The sequence below is a fragment of the Phaseolus vulgaris genome, chromosome 4 (genome assembly GCF_051622355.1).
Source record: "Phaseolus vulgaris cultivar YP4 chromosome 4, ASM5162235v1, whole genome shotgun sequence".
Lineage (NCBI taxonomy): Eukaryota > Viridiplantae > Streptophyta > Magnoliopsida > Fabales > Fabaceae > Phaseolus > Phaseolus vulgaris.
This window is the reverse complement of record NC_143501.1, coordinates 5,461,287-5,478,117: the sequence shown is the minus strand read 5'-3', so window position 1 is coordinate 5,478,117 and position 16,831 is coordinate 5,461,287. Positions and strand designations below refer to the sequence as shown.

The following is a 16,831-nucleotide window of genomic DNA, read 5'->3' as shown; positions in this document are numbered from 1 at the left end:
CTCTTCTATCTCTCTAATATTTCCAATAAAAGCCTCCTCCTCCGTAAACCCTAATATTTTGCTAAATTCCACATTTTAACAGCCTCACAAGATTTACATTAAACACTTAAATCACCATTGTAAGATATATTCTAATTCCAATTTGAGAATATTAGTAAAATTCAGTTGTTTATAATTGAGTAATAGTAGACAAAAACTTTCATTATGAATTTTTTTATCATGAATTAAAGAGACACTATGAAGTGTCCCTTATACAGATTAAAAAAACATCCATCAGGATCTCTAAGAAACTGCAGAACTTGTAAAACCAAAACATAACAGCTAACCTGCATATATAGCAGCACTATAGAGAACCTTATAGTTTCAAACAAATTCAACCGATTGTAGTCATTTGCCTTACTTACACACTCCCTTCACCTTTCCCATAAGAACCTCTATTTATAGCTATTCACTGCATCTGATACAAACCTCCAATGCCTTTTACTCACTGCTTCCAGAGTTTTGTGTGCACAAGTAACATTAACTTTTCAAATTGACTTTTCAAATGATAGTGTACAACTATCTGAAGTCTTACTGCATGAGGATAAATCTCTTATCATAGCATGTCTTCTCACAAGATCATATTCATCACTGTGAATGCAGAATTTCATGGTCCGTAAATAATTTGCATTCAGCATAATATATTCCGCAAATTGAAACTCAAATGCAGAACCTCTGTAATCTTTAAGACAACAGGATTTAAGCTGCAACGAAATGCATGTAGGAACCGTAAGTGGGTATGGCAAAACTGGTTCTTCTTCATCGCCATCAATATGAATGACAAGAGTTTGAAGCTTTGGACAATGTCTCAACACTTCCAAAACGTGAAGCCATCCCTCACTAAACTCCCATGTGGTAAACTCAAGTTGAACTAAATTCTGAAAATCACAAACCAGGTCTCGTTTATATATCTGCAAGAGATACAAAAAATAATATCAAAACATCATAAATCACATTTTTTCACTTAAAAATAGAAAGTTAATAAGAAACAAATTTTACAAGCATTACCTTATCTGTCACAAACACTTTAACGTTCTTAATAATTTCCAATGGAACATCAGATGTATAGATTTTAGCCTTGACCAACTTGGGCAAACTGTGGAATTCTTCTACGTTACTAGAAACTGCATCCGTGACTTTCAAGTACTCGAGATTAGGACTCCCAGAAAGGAACTGTGGACGAAGATCTACTACAAAATCTGACAACCTAATAAAATTCAAATGCAAGATTTTAAGCAAGGGCAAATCAAATAAAAAATTATTTTTCGGTGTTACGAAGGTCAACTTGAGAACCACAAGAGTTTTGCAGATAAACACCACAGATGGCACTGCATTTTTATTAATATTTTTTTTGACAGGTAAAAAAATGTATATATTTATATTGGCTTAGATTTCTTTTAGTATCTTTTTACACAACTTTTACTGAAATAGGTAAGTTGATATTTTTATTAATACTTCATTTGATAACTAAGACAAAAAAAATTAATATAATGATTTTTATATTTTTACAATTCAAGAATTTTTTTATTTTATTTGAAAATATTATAAAATAATTATTAAATAGAAATTAATTTTTTGTTACTAGTTAATTAGATATTAATTTAAGAATTATTTATTAATAATAAAATTACTTTAAATTGATATTAATAACTTTTTTAGTCTATAAAATAACATTTAATTTAAATTATATTTTGTTTTTAAAATTAATTTTGATTGAAAAAAAGATATAACTATGAGACCATGGTTAAGAATCCAAAATATGCATAATGTTGCTTCAGTTTCTTTCAGAAATAACTCACCACCCAACGTATCAAATTGCAATTGAAATTGATGTGCATGCCATGCCATGAGAAACCTACACCTTGGGAAGTGAAAGAAAAAGTTTGAGTAAAAGTTGGTTGAGTTCCAATCATAGATTTCATTTTAAGTGTTAATTTAATTTGAATACCAAATTTTATTTTTTTTAAAAATTGAAAGTGAATGAAAATATGCATGACAAGAATTATAGACATCATTTTAACTCCATAAAAAAAAACAAGGATAAAAAAAAAGATTACGCAAATATCACTCTTTTTGTCATGTTCAACATTCTATTCATTTCATTTGCCAAATTGATTTCATAAAATGTGGAATGCATATTAGATGTTATTGTGAAAACAACTTTTGAAATTTCAAAAACCAAATCTTAATTTGTTAAATAAGAGACTAAGATAAAATGCATGTTAGATGTTCGTAGTCAATATCATAATTTTATTACTACTAAAAAATGAACTAAAGTTTGATGTGTCATGTAGAGAAAAAATTAAAGTTTGATATTCAAGAAGTAATCACTTTCCAAATTCAATGTCAAGAACCTATGTACTACATAATTAAACTAAATAATTGGTGGTGTGATTATAAAGAGTTTCAAACTCTCCATCTTAGATGTGCTCAAATTTAACATGTCATTTAAAACTGATGACATTCGAAAGTGAAGGTCTGGGTACACAACTTTGTAAAAAATTCTAATTCACAAATTGTGCCACTCGAGCACGACTTCCATTGTTCGAACTCAATGGAGCTGATTCACAACTTACCTATTATCAAAATAAAATTCTTTTTTTTTGCCCATTTTAGTGAATACGAGAGCAAAGTACACCATTCTTGTAAAAAAAAAAACCTAAAGTGATTCTTAAAGTACCTCAATTATAGGAAGCCAAGTTATATTGACGCATTACTGTCAACTCATAAAAGCAGGCAGGTTTTGTTTTGAACTTTTGATGCACTTGAAGTTAACACTCCAAACACATTATTACAGATGAGATTCAAGAAATATTGATCTGTTTATTTCATCAATTTCAATTTTGTTCAGAGAAATGTCCACAACACCTTCTCCAATACACTTTTTCCATCCACTCTTCTCTAGGGAGCTAAAACAATTAGGACAATAAACCCCACAAGAATTTCACCAAATGAAAAAGACCTAAAGACCTGATAATGTAATGACCTGTATAAATGCAAAGACCTAAAGTCTTTATTATGGAGTGACACACACACACATATATATATATATATATAGGCAAATACACACACACATATATATATAGGCAAATACCTATTGATTTCTTTAGCTTGCACTTTGTTTGAATTTCACATTATCACTGGCCTGAAAAAAAGAACACCTTCAATAACCTAATTTGCTCCCTTACCTTCATCCATGCTTCACATCAGGGTAACTAAGACAATATTCTAAGCCTTACATCTGCCACATTATTCAACCATATAGTGTAAACTTTGTCATACATACAAGAAGTTAATTCAATATATATTCCAGTTAAAAGCTTATCAAAACAGTCATTATAAACTATAATCAACTTAACATTTTCACAACTCAATTCCTATAAAAAAGGAACTTACATAACAGGAAGAGTGTTGGTGTTTAGCCAGAACCAGGATCAAGAACAGGAAGCCTGCAATGCAGGCTGATTGATTTATCAGTCTCACGAGAGCCTGGAATGAAGAACTGAAATATCACTGTGAGGCAACTGCCCTGTGGAGCAATCCCGTAGAAAGCACAATCTGGTCTGGCCAAGTGACACTGGAGGCTCTTGGCGAAGTGCTTCACACTCACCTGCACAGATTGTCCATCTCCTCTTGAAATGGACCTTGACGATCGTGTCTGAGCACTGAGATTTTGATCTTCAGAAGGGGCATTTGTTTGCTCTCCAATCACCACCAGTCTCCGAAACTCAGCACCCAGACTGATCACTGTGGTCGAAACCTGCACGCTCAAATCCCCATGCCTACTTATGAACACATTCACAACATCGCCCACCTGCTTCATCCGATCTACCAAGTTCAACAATTGATTCAAATCAGGCACCTGCATGGATGTGGAAATTAAATGAGTGAAAAAGTCTCAAATTTCCATTGATTCATCTTCTCTGTACACACAAACACATCTACACTGTCTCATGAGCCATTCCAACACTCTCTGGTCACACAACTCACTAGGAGATTCATTTCACGCATTACTACCGCAACTTGCCAAAAAAAAGAATCTCTCTCTACCAATTCAAACTAATCTCCTCTTATCTTTACAAAATATATAAGATTCTCTTAACCACAAATTAATTTTAATTTCCAAATAACTTCCTATCTCAATTTAAATTACACGTTGTAAATAAAAAAACAATCTAATTTATACAAAAGGTTTTAGAAACCTGTCCCAAACCCTGATTTTATTTATAGTGTCAAGGTTTTCGTAGTGTTCACAACTGTTATACAATGGCAATTTGACCGTAACAACCAGCATTTGTCTGCAATTTTGTCCATATAAAAGAACACGATAAAACTGTAGACATTAAATTGGAAGAGGAAGAACCTGAACGAGTGTGGGAGGGAGATCCTGCGCCGATTCGAGCGCGCTCTGAAGCTCGGTGACCTGCGCCCGCGACAAGGGTTTGGAGATGGGAATGTCCTGAATCACAGCGGACTTATAACCGCGCGTTTCGAGCGTCAGGAACGGCATGGACTGGGTGGAGTTCGGGGAGAGTTTCTTGACGAGCTTGATCTCGAGGCGCGTGGCGGCGGAGGCGGAGGCGGAGTACTCGGAGGCGACGGCGACGGCGCTGCGGAGGGCGCGGAGTAGGAGGGAGAGATCAAGGGCGAAGGCGATGCGGTCGTCGTTGTTGCTGGAGATGCGGTAGTCGTGGAAGAGCGCCTCCTTGCGGAACTGCGCGACGGAGTGGACGCCGTCGCCGTTGAGGAGGTTGTGGAGGAAGAGCGCGTGGTCGCGCGTGAGGTAGAGGTGGCAGGATTTTCCGGTCTTCTCGAGGGCGGGGAGAAAGCGCTTCTCGAGGAGGTTGACGCCGTTGTCGGTGAGGAACGCCTTGAATTTCATGGCTCAAACGATTTGAATGAACACACGATCAAATTTTTTGAGTTTGATTTTGGTGGCAAAAATTTTACTCAATTCGGCGCTCTTTTAGCACATGTTGCTGAATAAACAAATATTTTTATTTTTGTGATAATTCTATTATGGTTTTAAATTTTAAAAAAATAAATTTAGAAGATATTATTGTGATATGAAAAAAAATCTGAAAAAAAATCAAAATTTTCTGAATAAAAAAATCCACAATAAAAAACATTTGTTCTGAAAAAAAATTCAGAACCATATGTTGGAGATGGGTTCGGAATATATTGTTACATGTACCCCTTTTTTTTCTAAGGACATTTTCGTTTTTTTATACTAAAATTGGCTGCAATTGTAATGCAGGAAGTAATTGTTTTACTAGATTGATCCTAATATTTTATGGGCCCTTATGTATAATATTGACGGTTTATTCCAATACTTTGTTATCTCATAAGTTTTTTATTCTAATAATATTTTTTTAATATTTTGGATTATGTATTCTTCTTTAATATTTTGGATTATATAATCTCGAAGTTTTTTTCTACATTCATAATTAGCATATGAATTATATCTAATCCAAAAGTTTTTTTTTAATATGAGATTAACTTTCGGATTATAAAATTCAAAAGCATTTGGTTTAAATGCGTGATGAACTTCTAGATTATGTAATCCGGAATATATCCAGATTACACAATCCATAAACTTCTCTCAAATCCAGAAAAGAATTCCAGATTTTATATATCTAAAAAACACTTCTAAATTTGAAAACATCTTCTGAATTATGTATGAGAGTAGCACAAGAAACAAGAAGAATAAAATGTATTTTTGGATTTAGTACAAGGTGACACAAGAAGGTATGGAAGTACATAAACACTTATAAATATTTTAAAATATAAACCAATTTTCTATTAAAAATTCATATTTAAAAATAAAATAAAATTATATGATATATCGTATTATAACTAGATAAAGAACAAAGTTTTGCTAAAATAAAATAATTTTAAAATTATATTGATTAAATTACATATATAAACTTATGTATTTTGATTTCCAGTTAAAAAGTAATATTTTTTTTTTTAATTTTGACGCCTTTAATGAATGACAGTTTTTTTTTATATAAAAAAAAGTGTTATTTTTTTTTCTCCAATTAACTTTCATGCCACTTTTTATAAACTTTTTGTAATTTTAATATTGTCATCTATAACCTAAAAAAAATACACAAATGTATCATTGATTTCTTTCAATATTAAAATCAGTAATGATAGCATTAACATTATGAAAAACTTTAGAATTTATTAAAATATTTGAAAGAGCAAAGATTACTTTATTGTTTAATGTAATAAAATAATTTTCATGCTTTTAATGTAAAAATTTCCAATTATATACTTTAAAAAAGGTGAAGGGTAGTATTGTTTAAAAAAAATTGAAAGTGTAAAAGTGTAAAAAGTTATAATTATTATTTTTAATTGATAATTAAACTAGAGAAACTAAATAGTAATTAAAATATATTTGTATTAAAACATCAAAATATATAAGCAAAAGTTAGGTTTAAAATGGAAGCATTGTTAGGCCTGATTGCACAGAAACCTACTCATCAAAGCATGAAAAACCCTAATGATTCTTATTAATTAGGAAGTTATTATTAATTTGACAGTTATTATTACCTTAAATTGCATTAAAAGACAAGATTAAGTGTGTTAATCATTTGTTAACACTATGAACCAAGCAAAAAAAGAGAAAACCATGGGATCCTACACTGTCCCAACATCATGCATGAATATATAACATGCATTGATTCCAAACACCTTTACTTTAGGTTTCAGCTGTCACTGAGACTGTTCTTGTTCTTATATGCACCACTTTTTACAACACTGCTTCATTCATCTCTCATTGCCCCCACACTATTTAAGTGTAATTGTGTTTCTAAAGAGAACAAAACAAGCTAGGTGAAGATTTTTTTAGCAAGTTTATTCATCTATCTTTCTGTGTGTCTGTCTGTTCATCTGTTTATCTGTCTGTTCATCTGTTTGTCTGTCTGTTTATCTGTTTGTCTGTCTGAGTTGTTTGTTGGATTGAACAATGATGATATGGAAGAGTGTGATGGTGGTGACGGCGAGTATGGCGGTGATGGGGTGGTTGTCAGTGGTGATGGTGGTGGGAAGTCCGGTGCTTCATAAGGTGGGAGGCTCCAAAGGTTGGATCAATCATGATGTCAACTACACTGAATGGTCTGCACAAGAACATGTCTATGTTGGAGATTGGCTCAGTAAGTGCATTCTTTATGTTTCTTCATTTGATTCCATCTTCTTCAGAATTCATAATAACAAAATGTACTCAGTTTCATCATATTTGTTCTATCTTCATTTCTCTTAACCAAAACCATGATTCATTTCTCTTTAGGTATAGGGTTTTGAGATTGATCAATTTTCATACATGAAGTCATTAATTATATCCTGAAACATTTATGTTTTTGATGATTATCTGTGAGTGAGAAAACATTAAAAACCCATATCAGAACTAAAAATATTATGGTGTTTTTCTTGTTTTACAAAATAGCTATGATATAATTAATAATAATAATGTTGTCTCTCTCAAAACTTTAACAGTGGGATCTTCTAATATTTTTCAACTTTTTGTGGTTTTGTGATGATAAATACATCATTATTAGGTGAGTTGGAGTATTGAACAAGGATACTATGTACTCATATTTGTAATAGAGAGAATAAAAAGAAAGCATGGCACTCTTTTTACCCTTTAGCTAAATTCAGAAAACTTTGCTAATTAAGTGGCAATTAACCATGCTAATTAGTTCTTGAGGTAGAAATAAGATAAAATATCTGGGTATTTGGAACAAATTAACCTTAATTACTGAAAGTAGTCTAAAAAGAAAAAGCTAAAGGCATAGTCAAGAGAAGCATAAGATCACAACAGAAAAGTAAAAGAATAGAATCTTCCTTTCAAAACGTTGAGAATGCAAGCTTTAACTCAAAATCACTCACATTGATCTGAAATGGCAGACAAAATTCTAATAGCAAATTGGAAGCTTCATAGAAGTAAAGGTACTTTAAATTTTGGATATATAGTATTGTTATTTATGTTGGCAAATAGCAAACATATAATATAAATCATGTTTTTCCGTTCTAGAAAGACCAATATACACACATCTCACTTAGAAGTCGAGATCAATGACAGTTTAAATACATTTTTCTCTTAATCTATTAAGGCAGAGAGACAACATCATTATAGTTAATCACTACATTCGAAGTATTAGACATTCTCTGCTTTTGAGGTTGTACTCCGTTACGATTTTGTCCTTAAAAGACATCTCGCGATTTGAAACTATATTCACCGCAACGAAATACACATGAATCACCAGTTATTATCAACTTTGGAGATCAGTGTTTCGTTACGATTTTTTCCTTCGTGATCCGAAACTATATTGACAGTATCGAAAACACATGAAACACCAAACTTATGTTTTTGAACAGTCAAAAAGATTCAGAAAAATATTGTTATATGCATGACATATATAGTTGATTTTGTTGTTATATATCTGATGGTGATGAATTTCATGAAGTGTTCATGTTTGACAAAAGATACTTCAATGTTCTGGAGGTGAACAAGACAAGCTATGAGAGCTGCATAGACAGGGAGTTCATAACGAACGTGACAAGAGGAGGACGTGACGTGGTGCAGGTGACAGAGGGAAGGACCTATTACTACCTCTCAGGTGGAGGCCACTGTTTCCATGGCATGAAAGTTGCTGTGCCTGTTCAACAACATCCTTCATTGGCACCATCTCCATCCATGTTTTTCTCTGCTTCTCTTTTGCCCTCACTCATGTGTTCCTGCATTTGGATCATTGTGGCTAATGTGGTTTATCTTGTGAACTTGGTAATTAGATGTTAGGTTTTCAGGGTTTCTTCATGTTATATTCTAACTAGCCCATGTAGGTGATGGTTGATTTGGTTATGGCAAAGAAAAAAAAACCTTATTCATCTTCTTAATCTTCTTTTAATCTTCTTATATGCTGATTTTATCATATAATTTGATTACCTTTTTTTATAATAAAAAGTATTATGTAATCTTCTTAATCTTCTTGCTGATTTTATCATATCATTTTATTACCTTTTTATAATAAAAATATTTATGCATTATAGAAAATTATTAAATAAAAATTAATTTTATATAAAAAAATAATTAGTTGAATAAGAACTAAATTAGATTTTATTTTAAAGACTAAAAAAATTATTACTTGCTAAATTAGTTTTTATTATTGATAAATAATTTTTAAATTAGTATCTAATTAATTAAGGTTTTTCTATCAAATTTAGAATCTAAATAATTTGTAATTAAAATCTTGATAGCTAATTAGATATCAATTTAGAAACTATTTATTAATAATAGAAATTAATTTAAAAATCAATAATTTTTTCAATTTTTAAAATATCTCTAATTTAATTATTATAACAATTAATTATTTTTCGTCTCTAAAATTAATTTTTATTTAATAATTTTTTTTAATGATGAGACCTGTTTTAATTTGAGTTGTTGATATTTCCTTATTATATTTTTTAATAATATAGTTTAGAGCGATGATACCTTATAATATAGTTTAGAGTAGTGATAAATTGAGATTTTTTTATAATGGAAGAGAAAAATAATTTTAATTAAAAAACTAAATAATTAAAATTTATATTATATCACATCATAATTATAAATTAGTATTTAAATTAATGTTCTCATTTTCTCTTTACATTCAAATTACATTTCATAAATTCTTATTTTATTATAAATATTCTATTTTTTTATTATTTTAATAGATTATTTTAGCATGAAAAACAATTTTCTAGTGAATGTATATAAAAAGGCCATTGTCATAGAAATTTTTTCCATTTTGTTACTCTTCTCTTTTTCATTATTTTACATTTGAAAAAAGAGTGTAAAATAACAATGTTTTAGGGATAATAATTATACCTTATGGTGCCAAGAAACAATAGTAAGAAAAGAGAAACAAGAAAAAATAAAAGAGAATTTTTGTTAGTATATACATAAATTTTTTTCAAGTTAATATAGAAGAAAGAGAAATAAAAAGAGAGAAAAAATGGTTTTGACATTTTTTATTATTACAATATACTCATTTTATTGCTTTAGTTTCTCTATATTTTGTTTTTTTAATCTTTTAGTCTTGTAACATTAAATTACGTAATTCTTTTTCAAGTTGTTAGGTTAATAAAAACCTAAAATGCAATTAATTAGTAAAAACTCCATAAGACGTGTTTTGAAAAATTATATAAAATTGTTTATGGTTTAACAAATCTATTGGTATACGTCTTGTGATTATTATTTTACATTTCAAAATAACCACTTTAAAATTAAGTGTTTATATGATAATTCAAAACACTATCTTTTTTATTATAAAATGACGATGATTTCAAAATCTATTTTTATTTTCAATTTTGTAAAAATGGTGATTCCAAAATATTATTTTATATATTCGGGAATGAAGTTTTATATTTTAAATTTATGCATATATTACTTATTGTACCGCTCAGACAAACACCGAACGATAGAAGATATTAATAAATAATAAATAATATTAAATAACAAATACGTTCAAACACATTTCCATAACATTAGGAAACCACTACACACTACCAGAAGATCACTTACCATTACACATCCTTGACAATCAACTATCTAGCTCACATAGAAAGAGGTCTAGGTCAACCTATAAAAAAGACTTCTGAAAGGGGGGAAATGTATGATTTTGATATCCTAAGAGAACAGACTAATCATTAGCACTGATTTCAGCATTGGAGTGCAATGGCAGGTACTCCGCTGACCGGTGCAATGGCAGGTACCCCGCTGACCGGCGGAACGCGCACAAGAGAGGAACAACTTTGAAGAACTAGAGGATTACCAGCACGACATCAAATTGTGTATCAACGTGGATCATCAACATTACTCAAGCCCCGTCATCCACACAGGTACACTTATATTTTGGAACTTAGTTGTATAAATGCATTTCGTAATAAAAAGTGTATTTTAAAATATGAAAAAATTCAATAGACACAAAGCTAATTTTGAGATTTATTTATTTAAACCTAAAAAAAAGAAGAGAAAAAGACATTTTATAATGAAAATTATTAAATTTAAAAACTTACTTTTTTTTATTTTTATATTTATTATCACATTCATATCTGAAGGGTCTTATCCTTCAAAATCGTGGTAGTGTTTTGGTGGCACTTTGAGAAGAAGAGACACAAAAAATGGCTTCTTCTGTTCAGTGTTCTGTTTGGGTTCCTTCTCTTCCCAACCTTAACACTAACACCCTTCGCTCCTTTTCACTTCACCCAAACTCCGTTTCTTTCTCTTCCCCTTTTACCAGAATCAGAGCATCTTCTTCCTCCCCAACCCTTGAAGAAGCTACTATGAGCATAGACAACCTGCGACGTTTCATCAACCTTAACTCTGGAAAGTGGAACGGCTCTTTCTATGTACCATCTCAACCCCTTTTGAAAATTATTTGCTTACCCTTTTGCTTTCATGGACAAATTTTGGTTTTACTTATTTCACTCTTTATAGTGCAATGTACTTTGTCTTATAATTCAAAACACAGTTATAAGGATGTTTGATTTGTTGAGGATGTTTTTACAAAGTGTGGAGATTAGATGCTCTTTGCATTGCCATCCAATTCAATTGTACTTTGACATGTATGATAAGTTTGTTAAATTTCATAATAACTACCTTGGGAAATGCTAGAAAGACATTGTTAGTGTAAAGTTTTTGCTGCCTATAAAAATCAAAAGGAAAATGCTATCCAGTGTTGTTGGGGTACTGGCTAAATAATTAAAAAAAGATTTTTTTTGCTGGGAGTTATGGGGAAATATGTTATAAATAATTTTCAAGAGCCAAAAATTAAACTACCTCATGCACAATCTAAAGGCATTTTACACTGTCATCTGATCACAAATTGACATGAAAGTTAAGTTTGGTGATTTTCAGAATGACTAATGTAAAAGTTCAGCTAGAATGATTTATGGTTAAATAGTGATGTAAAGCTTTTTACTGTGGTAGTGTGTACAAATTAAAATTTAATGATTATTATTGTCTATTAAGTTCAAATTTCAAAAGGAAAAAAAGTACTCAACTTAAACAACTGTGCCCAAGTTATTTTCTATATATTATTATTGATCTCATTTCTTTTTTTTGAGTAACATTGTTTTCCTCTGTTTTGTAGCAATTTGATTCATGTGGGAATATGTTGCAACAACTGAGTACCAAGCTTTCCGCTAGCTCTTATGGGGAAGATGAACTCATGAGTCTCATTCAAACGTAATAATCTTTTCTCTCCCTCTTAGCAGCATGCTTCTTTTCTTATGAACAAAGCAAGGGAAAATAATGCAACACACCTAGAAGTTTAGAGGAATTGTAAACAAAGAGCATGGATTGTTTTTATCTTATTTTTCAATTGATATAATGTCTTTTTTTTGGTCAAAATCTTCATTTAGTTTTCCTTTTGTTTTATGATTTTCAGAATTTGCACCATAAACAATGAAAATAACAAAATATTGTTTTCACTCTCTCCTCCTTTTTCTATAAACTTTGTAAAACAGGGCAAAAATTTAAAACAAATGGCATTTTTGTTATTGTTAATAAAAACATATCAATTAAAATAAACAAAATGCATCTGAAATTTTGTGTGTTACTAGAATCTGAAACACAAATGATGTGGTTCTTTACAAGGAGAGTGGATTCAGTCTACTGAACTGTAACCCCATTGTATTAAATCATTTAAGTCTGAGAATTATTTGTTCATCATCAGGGTTGCTTAAAAGTTTAAAGGGCACCTTATGTTAATTGTTTCTCCTTGCAGGCTGTATATTAAACAACCTTCATCAAGTACTTCAATTTCTGGAGATGACAATGATGCTGAATGGGCAGAGTACAAAATTAAAGAAACCAATATGTTTACTGTTGACAAATATCAACAAGTGAGATTTTCTTCTTATGCTGGAACTTTGAACTGGATTGTAAACCATCATCTTTTCAAAACATTTTTTGGTTCCTTCTTTATGATCCCATTGTTTCTTTAGTGTATCCATCACAATTAGTTTGCAGATAGGCTTTTTCCCATCTGAGAGGGCATTTGCATTGAGATACCAAACAGCTGGCATGTTGGAAACAGTATTAAGGCAAGGTGTTCTCGGAGAAGATGACACTGGTGAAGAATCACCAAGGTAAAAATGCTTCTTTTCATAGAAGAGACCAGATAGCACTGTTTGACTGATTTCTATATTGGTGAAGTGTAACAATTGCTGACCTTATAACATTTATAATGCATTACTGCATTAGTAAATGAAGTCTAGGCTGCATTTGGTGAAGATGATAATGGAGTGTGCTTCACTTGTTCAGATTGACGTATCATAGGGATAAATGGGCCAATTAGTTCTTGTTGGATCATTTGGAAGCTTGCGTATTATAAGTGGTAATCTGAGGATGTGGTGTGGTGGGGCTATATCTTTATTTCTACTTTTACTAAGATATTTCCTAAGCTCAATTGAAAATAGAGAAAGAAATTAGGAAACATCAATATTTAAATGTGATGCTGCAGTTACTGCTCTTGATGATAGTAATTTTCAACTTGATGTGAAGTTTTATTCCAATGTAACATAATGCTGGTGTTGCATCATATTACTTTATCAACTTATTTTCCTTTATGCTGTCCAACTGTTGAGGCCAACTAAAATAATGACTTGATGCTAGTATTATAGTCTTTCAGGAAAAGTAGGGAAATAAATGTTTCAAATCAAACCCTGATTCTTTGATTATAATTAAAAATATATCATCATGGCAATTGCTTACTTGGTTACTTTGAAAGGTTACTTTGAAACCTTTGGATTTAATGTCATTTTGATTTATCTGGAACATCCTGTAATACCATGACAGAAACAACCAAGTTTTATTCGACTAGGTTGTTTTTCACATTGATTAATTGATGTCATTGCTGTATCAAATCAATATAAAAAACCATGATATTTTTTAGTAGTTTTCCTTATGTTAAATGTTTTCTTGGCTTTCCAGTTTTACTCTTCTTCTAATCTTTAACAGCCTAATGTGCAAAACTACACCATTTGCCACCTTACATTTGTAATGAGAACCTCTTCCTGTTATGATTGAAGGTTTTATTGTTGAGTGATTTGACAATTGAGCTCCAACATGATAAAACGAAGGCATACTAAATTACTAATATGCATGTCTTATTTTATGCTTTAGATTATTTACTTTACAATTCCATATGGTGCAGAAATCTCAAACTTCCCTCTCGGCGACCTTCTGTTGTATGTGAGAATTGCCTGTACTCTCTACAAAGAGATAGGCGAGCAAGAGCCTTTCACATTTTGGAGCCAAAAGGCACTGTAGATATGCTTATCCTCTTCCTAGAGGAAAGAAGTGATGGGCCTCCTCCTGTACTTGACAGTTCTGGGGTGAGCTTAACTGAGATGTGTGCAACTTTCTTTTATTGTTTGTGTGTCTCCTGCATATTTGATAACTGAGTTTTTGCTTGGAATGTTCTACCCATTTTGACAGCAGCAGAACAATATCTTATGTATCTATGTTTCTTATGACCTTTTTCATTCATGTCAGGATGCAAATAGTAGGATTATACCTTTTCTTGGTAAATGGAAAGGTCATTCCATTACAAACCGAAGTGGTGTGTATGGTTCTACAATTGCTAATGCCAATACAGTTGTGTTACATGAGATGGATGACAATGGCCAACTTATTCAGGTATTTTACAACTCAATAACAAAATGTCGCATAGTCCTAGTGAAATTTTAGTTTAACAGAATTGTTAAAGCACTGAATTATGCTATTTGTCTGTGAAAAAAAATCAAAATTTCAGTGCCCTGATGCTTTATTTTATGCCCCTTCTTTTGTCTTCTGTTTGAATATCTTTTATGAAGTTTTTTACTCTTTAACTCCCTTTTGCAAATTTAGTTCTACTATTCAAATGTTTGAAATGGAGTTATTAACACACAACAAACAGACCCAAAAATAACGTCAAAATTGACAAAAGATACAGACACATACCATATAAGATGCATATAATCTTTATTGAATGAGATTATCCTCTGTATACTTAATCCCCCTTTTTCAAATTTATTTTATTGGAGACATGTACTAACATTTGATAAAGAAGTTATTTCTTCTATTTGGCTCAACATGAGTCCTTGTCCCCTACCTTCATATGATGTGGACCATGAGATGTTTTAAAATTATCACCACTTTCTCAATACTAGAGATTTATGTTGTTGCTGTTTTTTGTTTGGATATCAGGATGTTACTTCAATATCTGATGGGGAACATGTTACAACCAATGTGCATTGGACTGGCACAGTATCAGATTATTTGGTGACATTTGATGGAGGTTATCAGATGATACTGTTACCCGGTGGAATGTACATGGGATGCCCTTGTGATATAGCAAAAAGTGTGGCAGAATCAAAATCGTTCCATTTGGAGTTCTGTTGGTTGGAGACACCTGACAAGAGGCAAAGACTTGTTCGCACATATGATGTGCAAGGCTTGGCTGTCTCATCTACTTATTTTTATGAGACCAGATTGTGAATCCTATGTTGTCTTTTTTCTCGAAAATCCATCCAATAGTTGAGTATGAAAATGGCCTGTGCAATAAATATTCATATTGTCTTAGCATCCATTGGAGGAATGTGATTTTTTTAGTATATTTATTGAGCCTATGGTCGGAATGCAGTTTTTTTGGGGTTATGAGACCTTAGTTACTTATCTAAATTAGTTCCATTTAGATCAACTGCATGGTGATGGAAAAGTAGTTTAGTTAAAGAAAATACAATACATAGTAAACATGATCAAACCAAATTTCAGTTCCTATTCTAAGGAAAACCCAACCTTAGTTCAGATGATAAATATCACTCACAAAGCTTGCCAATGTCTTATGTCACCCTCATAAAACTCTGTATTTAGTCTTCTTTTGATACTTCAACAAAATATAAAAGAAAACATCTTCACTTGAGTGGAGAACAGATACAGCACACATTTATCATACCAGTTCAGTTGAACCATTTTATGATACTGCTATATATTCAACTTTAAAGTATAAAAGTGAGGAGTAAGCAACGATATCAAGTTTAAAATCACACTTAGAAAACATGGAAGAAAGGTGTAAAACTTTATTTTTACATTAATTTTAATAAATGCATGGGCTACTTGTTTTGTAAAGATTAAAGCTAATATTATGATTATTTTTTATAAAACAAGAATATATTTTACTCTTCAAATTGTTTCTCAAGAACTTTCACATCACCTTTGAAATGTAGATGATTTTTTAACACTTAAGTAATACAAGCACTAATGTTACATTCTAAAAATAAATTACAATTTACAAGTTTTTGGGTGATGATATTATGACAAAAAAAAAACACCCACTTAAATAACAATGATAGATTGACACCTTTACGAAAGGATGACAAAATGGATCGGTCGACGATATTTTGAATTTGTCAACCTGTATTGGTATGATCCGCCTAACATGCCAAACGGACAGGGTTAACAACTGTTCTTTTTTTATTTTTATCACTTTTAAAGAAGAATATCATGTTTTGGGAATAAAAATTGGTGATGGTCAATGATATAAAAAAAATTATTTACATTAATTTTTATATGCATCATTTGATTCATTGAAATATTGTTGATATTTACTTTATTTTGTTAGATATTAAACTTTCTTTCATTAAAATATTTAAATTTGATTTAATTTTATTATTTTTTTTTATTGTGTAAAAAATGATATCAATTTTTATATTGATATCTTATGACATGACGGAGCGTGTTATTATTTCTAGCCTACACGAC

General features: G+C 31.1%; 4 protein-coding genes across 7 annotated transcripts; 2 read left to right on the top strand and 2 right to left on the bottom strand.

The window, feature by feature from the left end:
• Positions 1-243: 243 nt before the first annotated feature.
• On the bottom strand, positions 244-3,570 carry LOC137836616 (F-box/FBD/LRR-repeat protein At4g26340). The gene is made up of 3 exons (XM_068645279.2): positions 3,436-3,570; positions 1,048-1,246; positions 244-950 (listed from the first exon to the last, which is right to left on the bottom strand). Coding segments are annotated over exons 1-3 (624 nt in total). The 5' UTR covers positions 3,438-3,570; the 3' UTR covers positions 244-527.
• On the bottom strand, positions 3,319-5,010 carry LOC137836935 (Hus1-like protein). Its single transcript, XM_068645735.2, has 2 exons — positions 4,403-5,010; positions 3,319-3,901 (listed from the first exon to the last, which is right to left on the bottom strand). The coding sequence occupies exons 1-2, from the start codon at positions 4,919-4,921 to the stop codon at positions 3,458-3,460; spliced, it is 963 nt and encodes a 320-aa protein (XP_068501836.2). The 5' UTR covers positions 4,922-5,010; the 3' UTR covers positions 3,319-3,457.
• A 1,743-nt stretch (positions 5,011-6,753) lies between these two features.
• LOC137836379 (early nodulin-like protein 20) lies at positions 6,754-8,931 on the top strand. 2 transcript variants are annotated; one of them, XM_068645109.2, is made up of 3 exons: positions 6,763-6,879; positions 7,028-7,199; positions 8,511-8,931. In XM_068645109.2, exons 2-3 carry the CDS (start codon positions 7,034-7,036, stop codon positions 8,840-8,842), a joined length of 498 nt encoding a protein of 165 aa, XP_068501210.2. In that variant the 5' UTR covers positions 6,763-6,879; positions 7,028-7,033; the 3' UTR covers positions 8,843-8,931. The 2 variants fall into 2 exon arrangements, with proteins under 2 accessions (XP_068501209.2, XP_068501210.2); XM_068645108.2 differs by having other exon boundaries at positions 6,754-7,199.
• Positions 8,932-11,142: 2,211 nt separating this feature from the next.
• Positions 11,143-15,686, top strand: LOC137836934 (glutamate NMDA receptor subunit epsilon-1, putative (DUF3598)). Of its 3 annotated transcripts, none has more exons than XM_068645734.2 (7): positions 11,143-11,433; positions 12,177-12,271; positions 12,813-12,930; positions 13,058-13,176; positions 14,244-14,424; positions 14,585-14,728; positions 15,278-15,686. In XM_068645734.2, exons 1-7 carry the CDS (start codon positions 11,206-11,208, stop codon positions 15,566-15,568), a joined length of 1,176 nt encoding a protein of 391 aa, XP_068501835.2. In that variant the 5' UTR covers positions 11,143-11,205; the 3' UTR covers positions 15,569-15,686. The 3 variants fall into 3 exon arrangements, with proteins under 3 accessions (XP_068501835.2, XP_090157714.1, XP_090157713.1); XM_090301588.1 differs by having other exon boundaries at positions 11,152-11,433; positions 13,051-13,176; XM_090301587.1 differs by having other exon boundaries at positions 11,152-11,433; positions 13,033-13,176.
• The last annotated feature ends 1,145 nt before the right edge of the window (positions 15,687-16,831 follow it).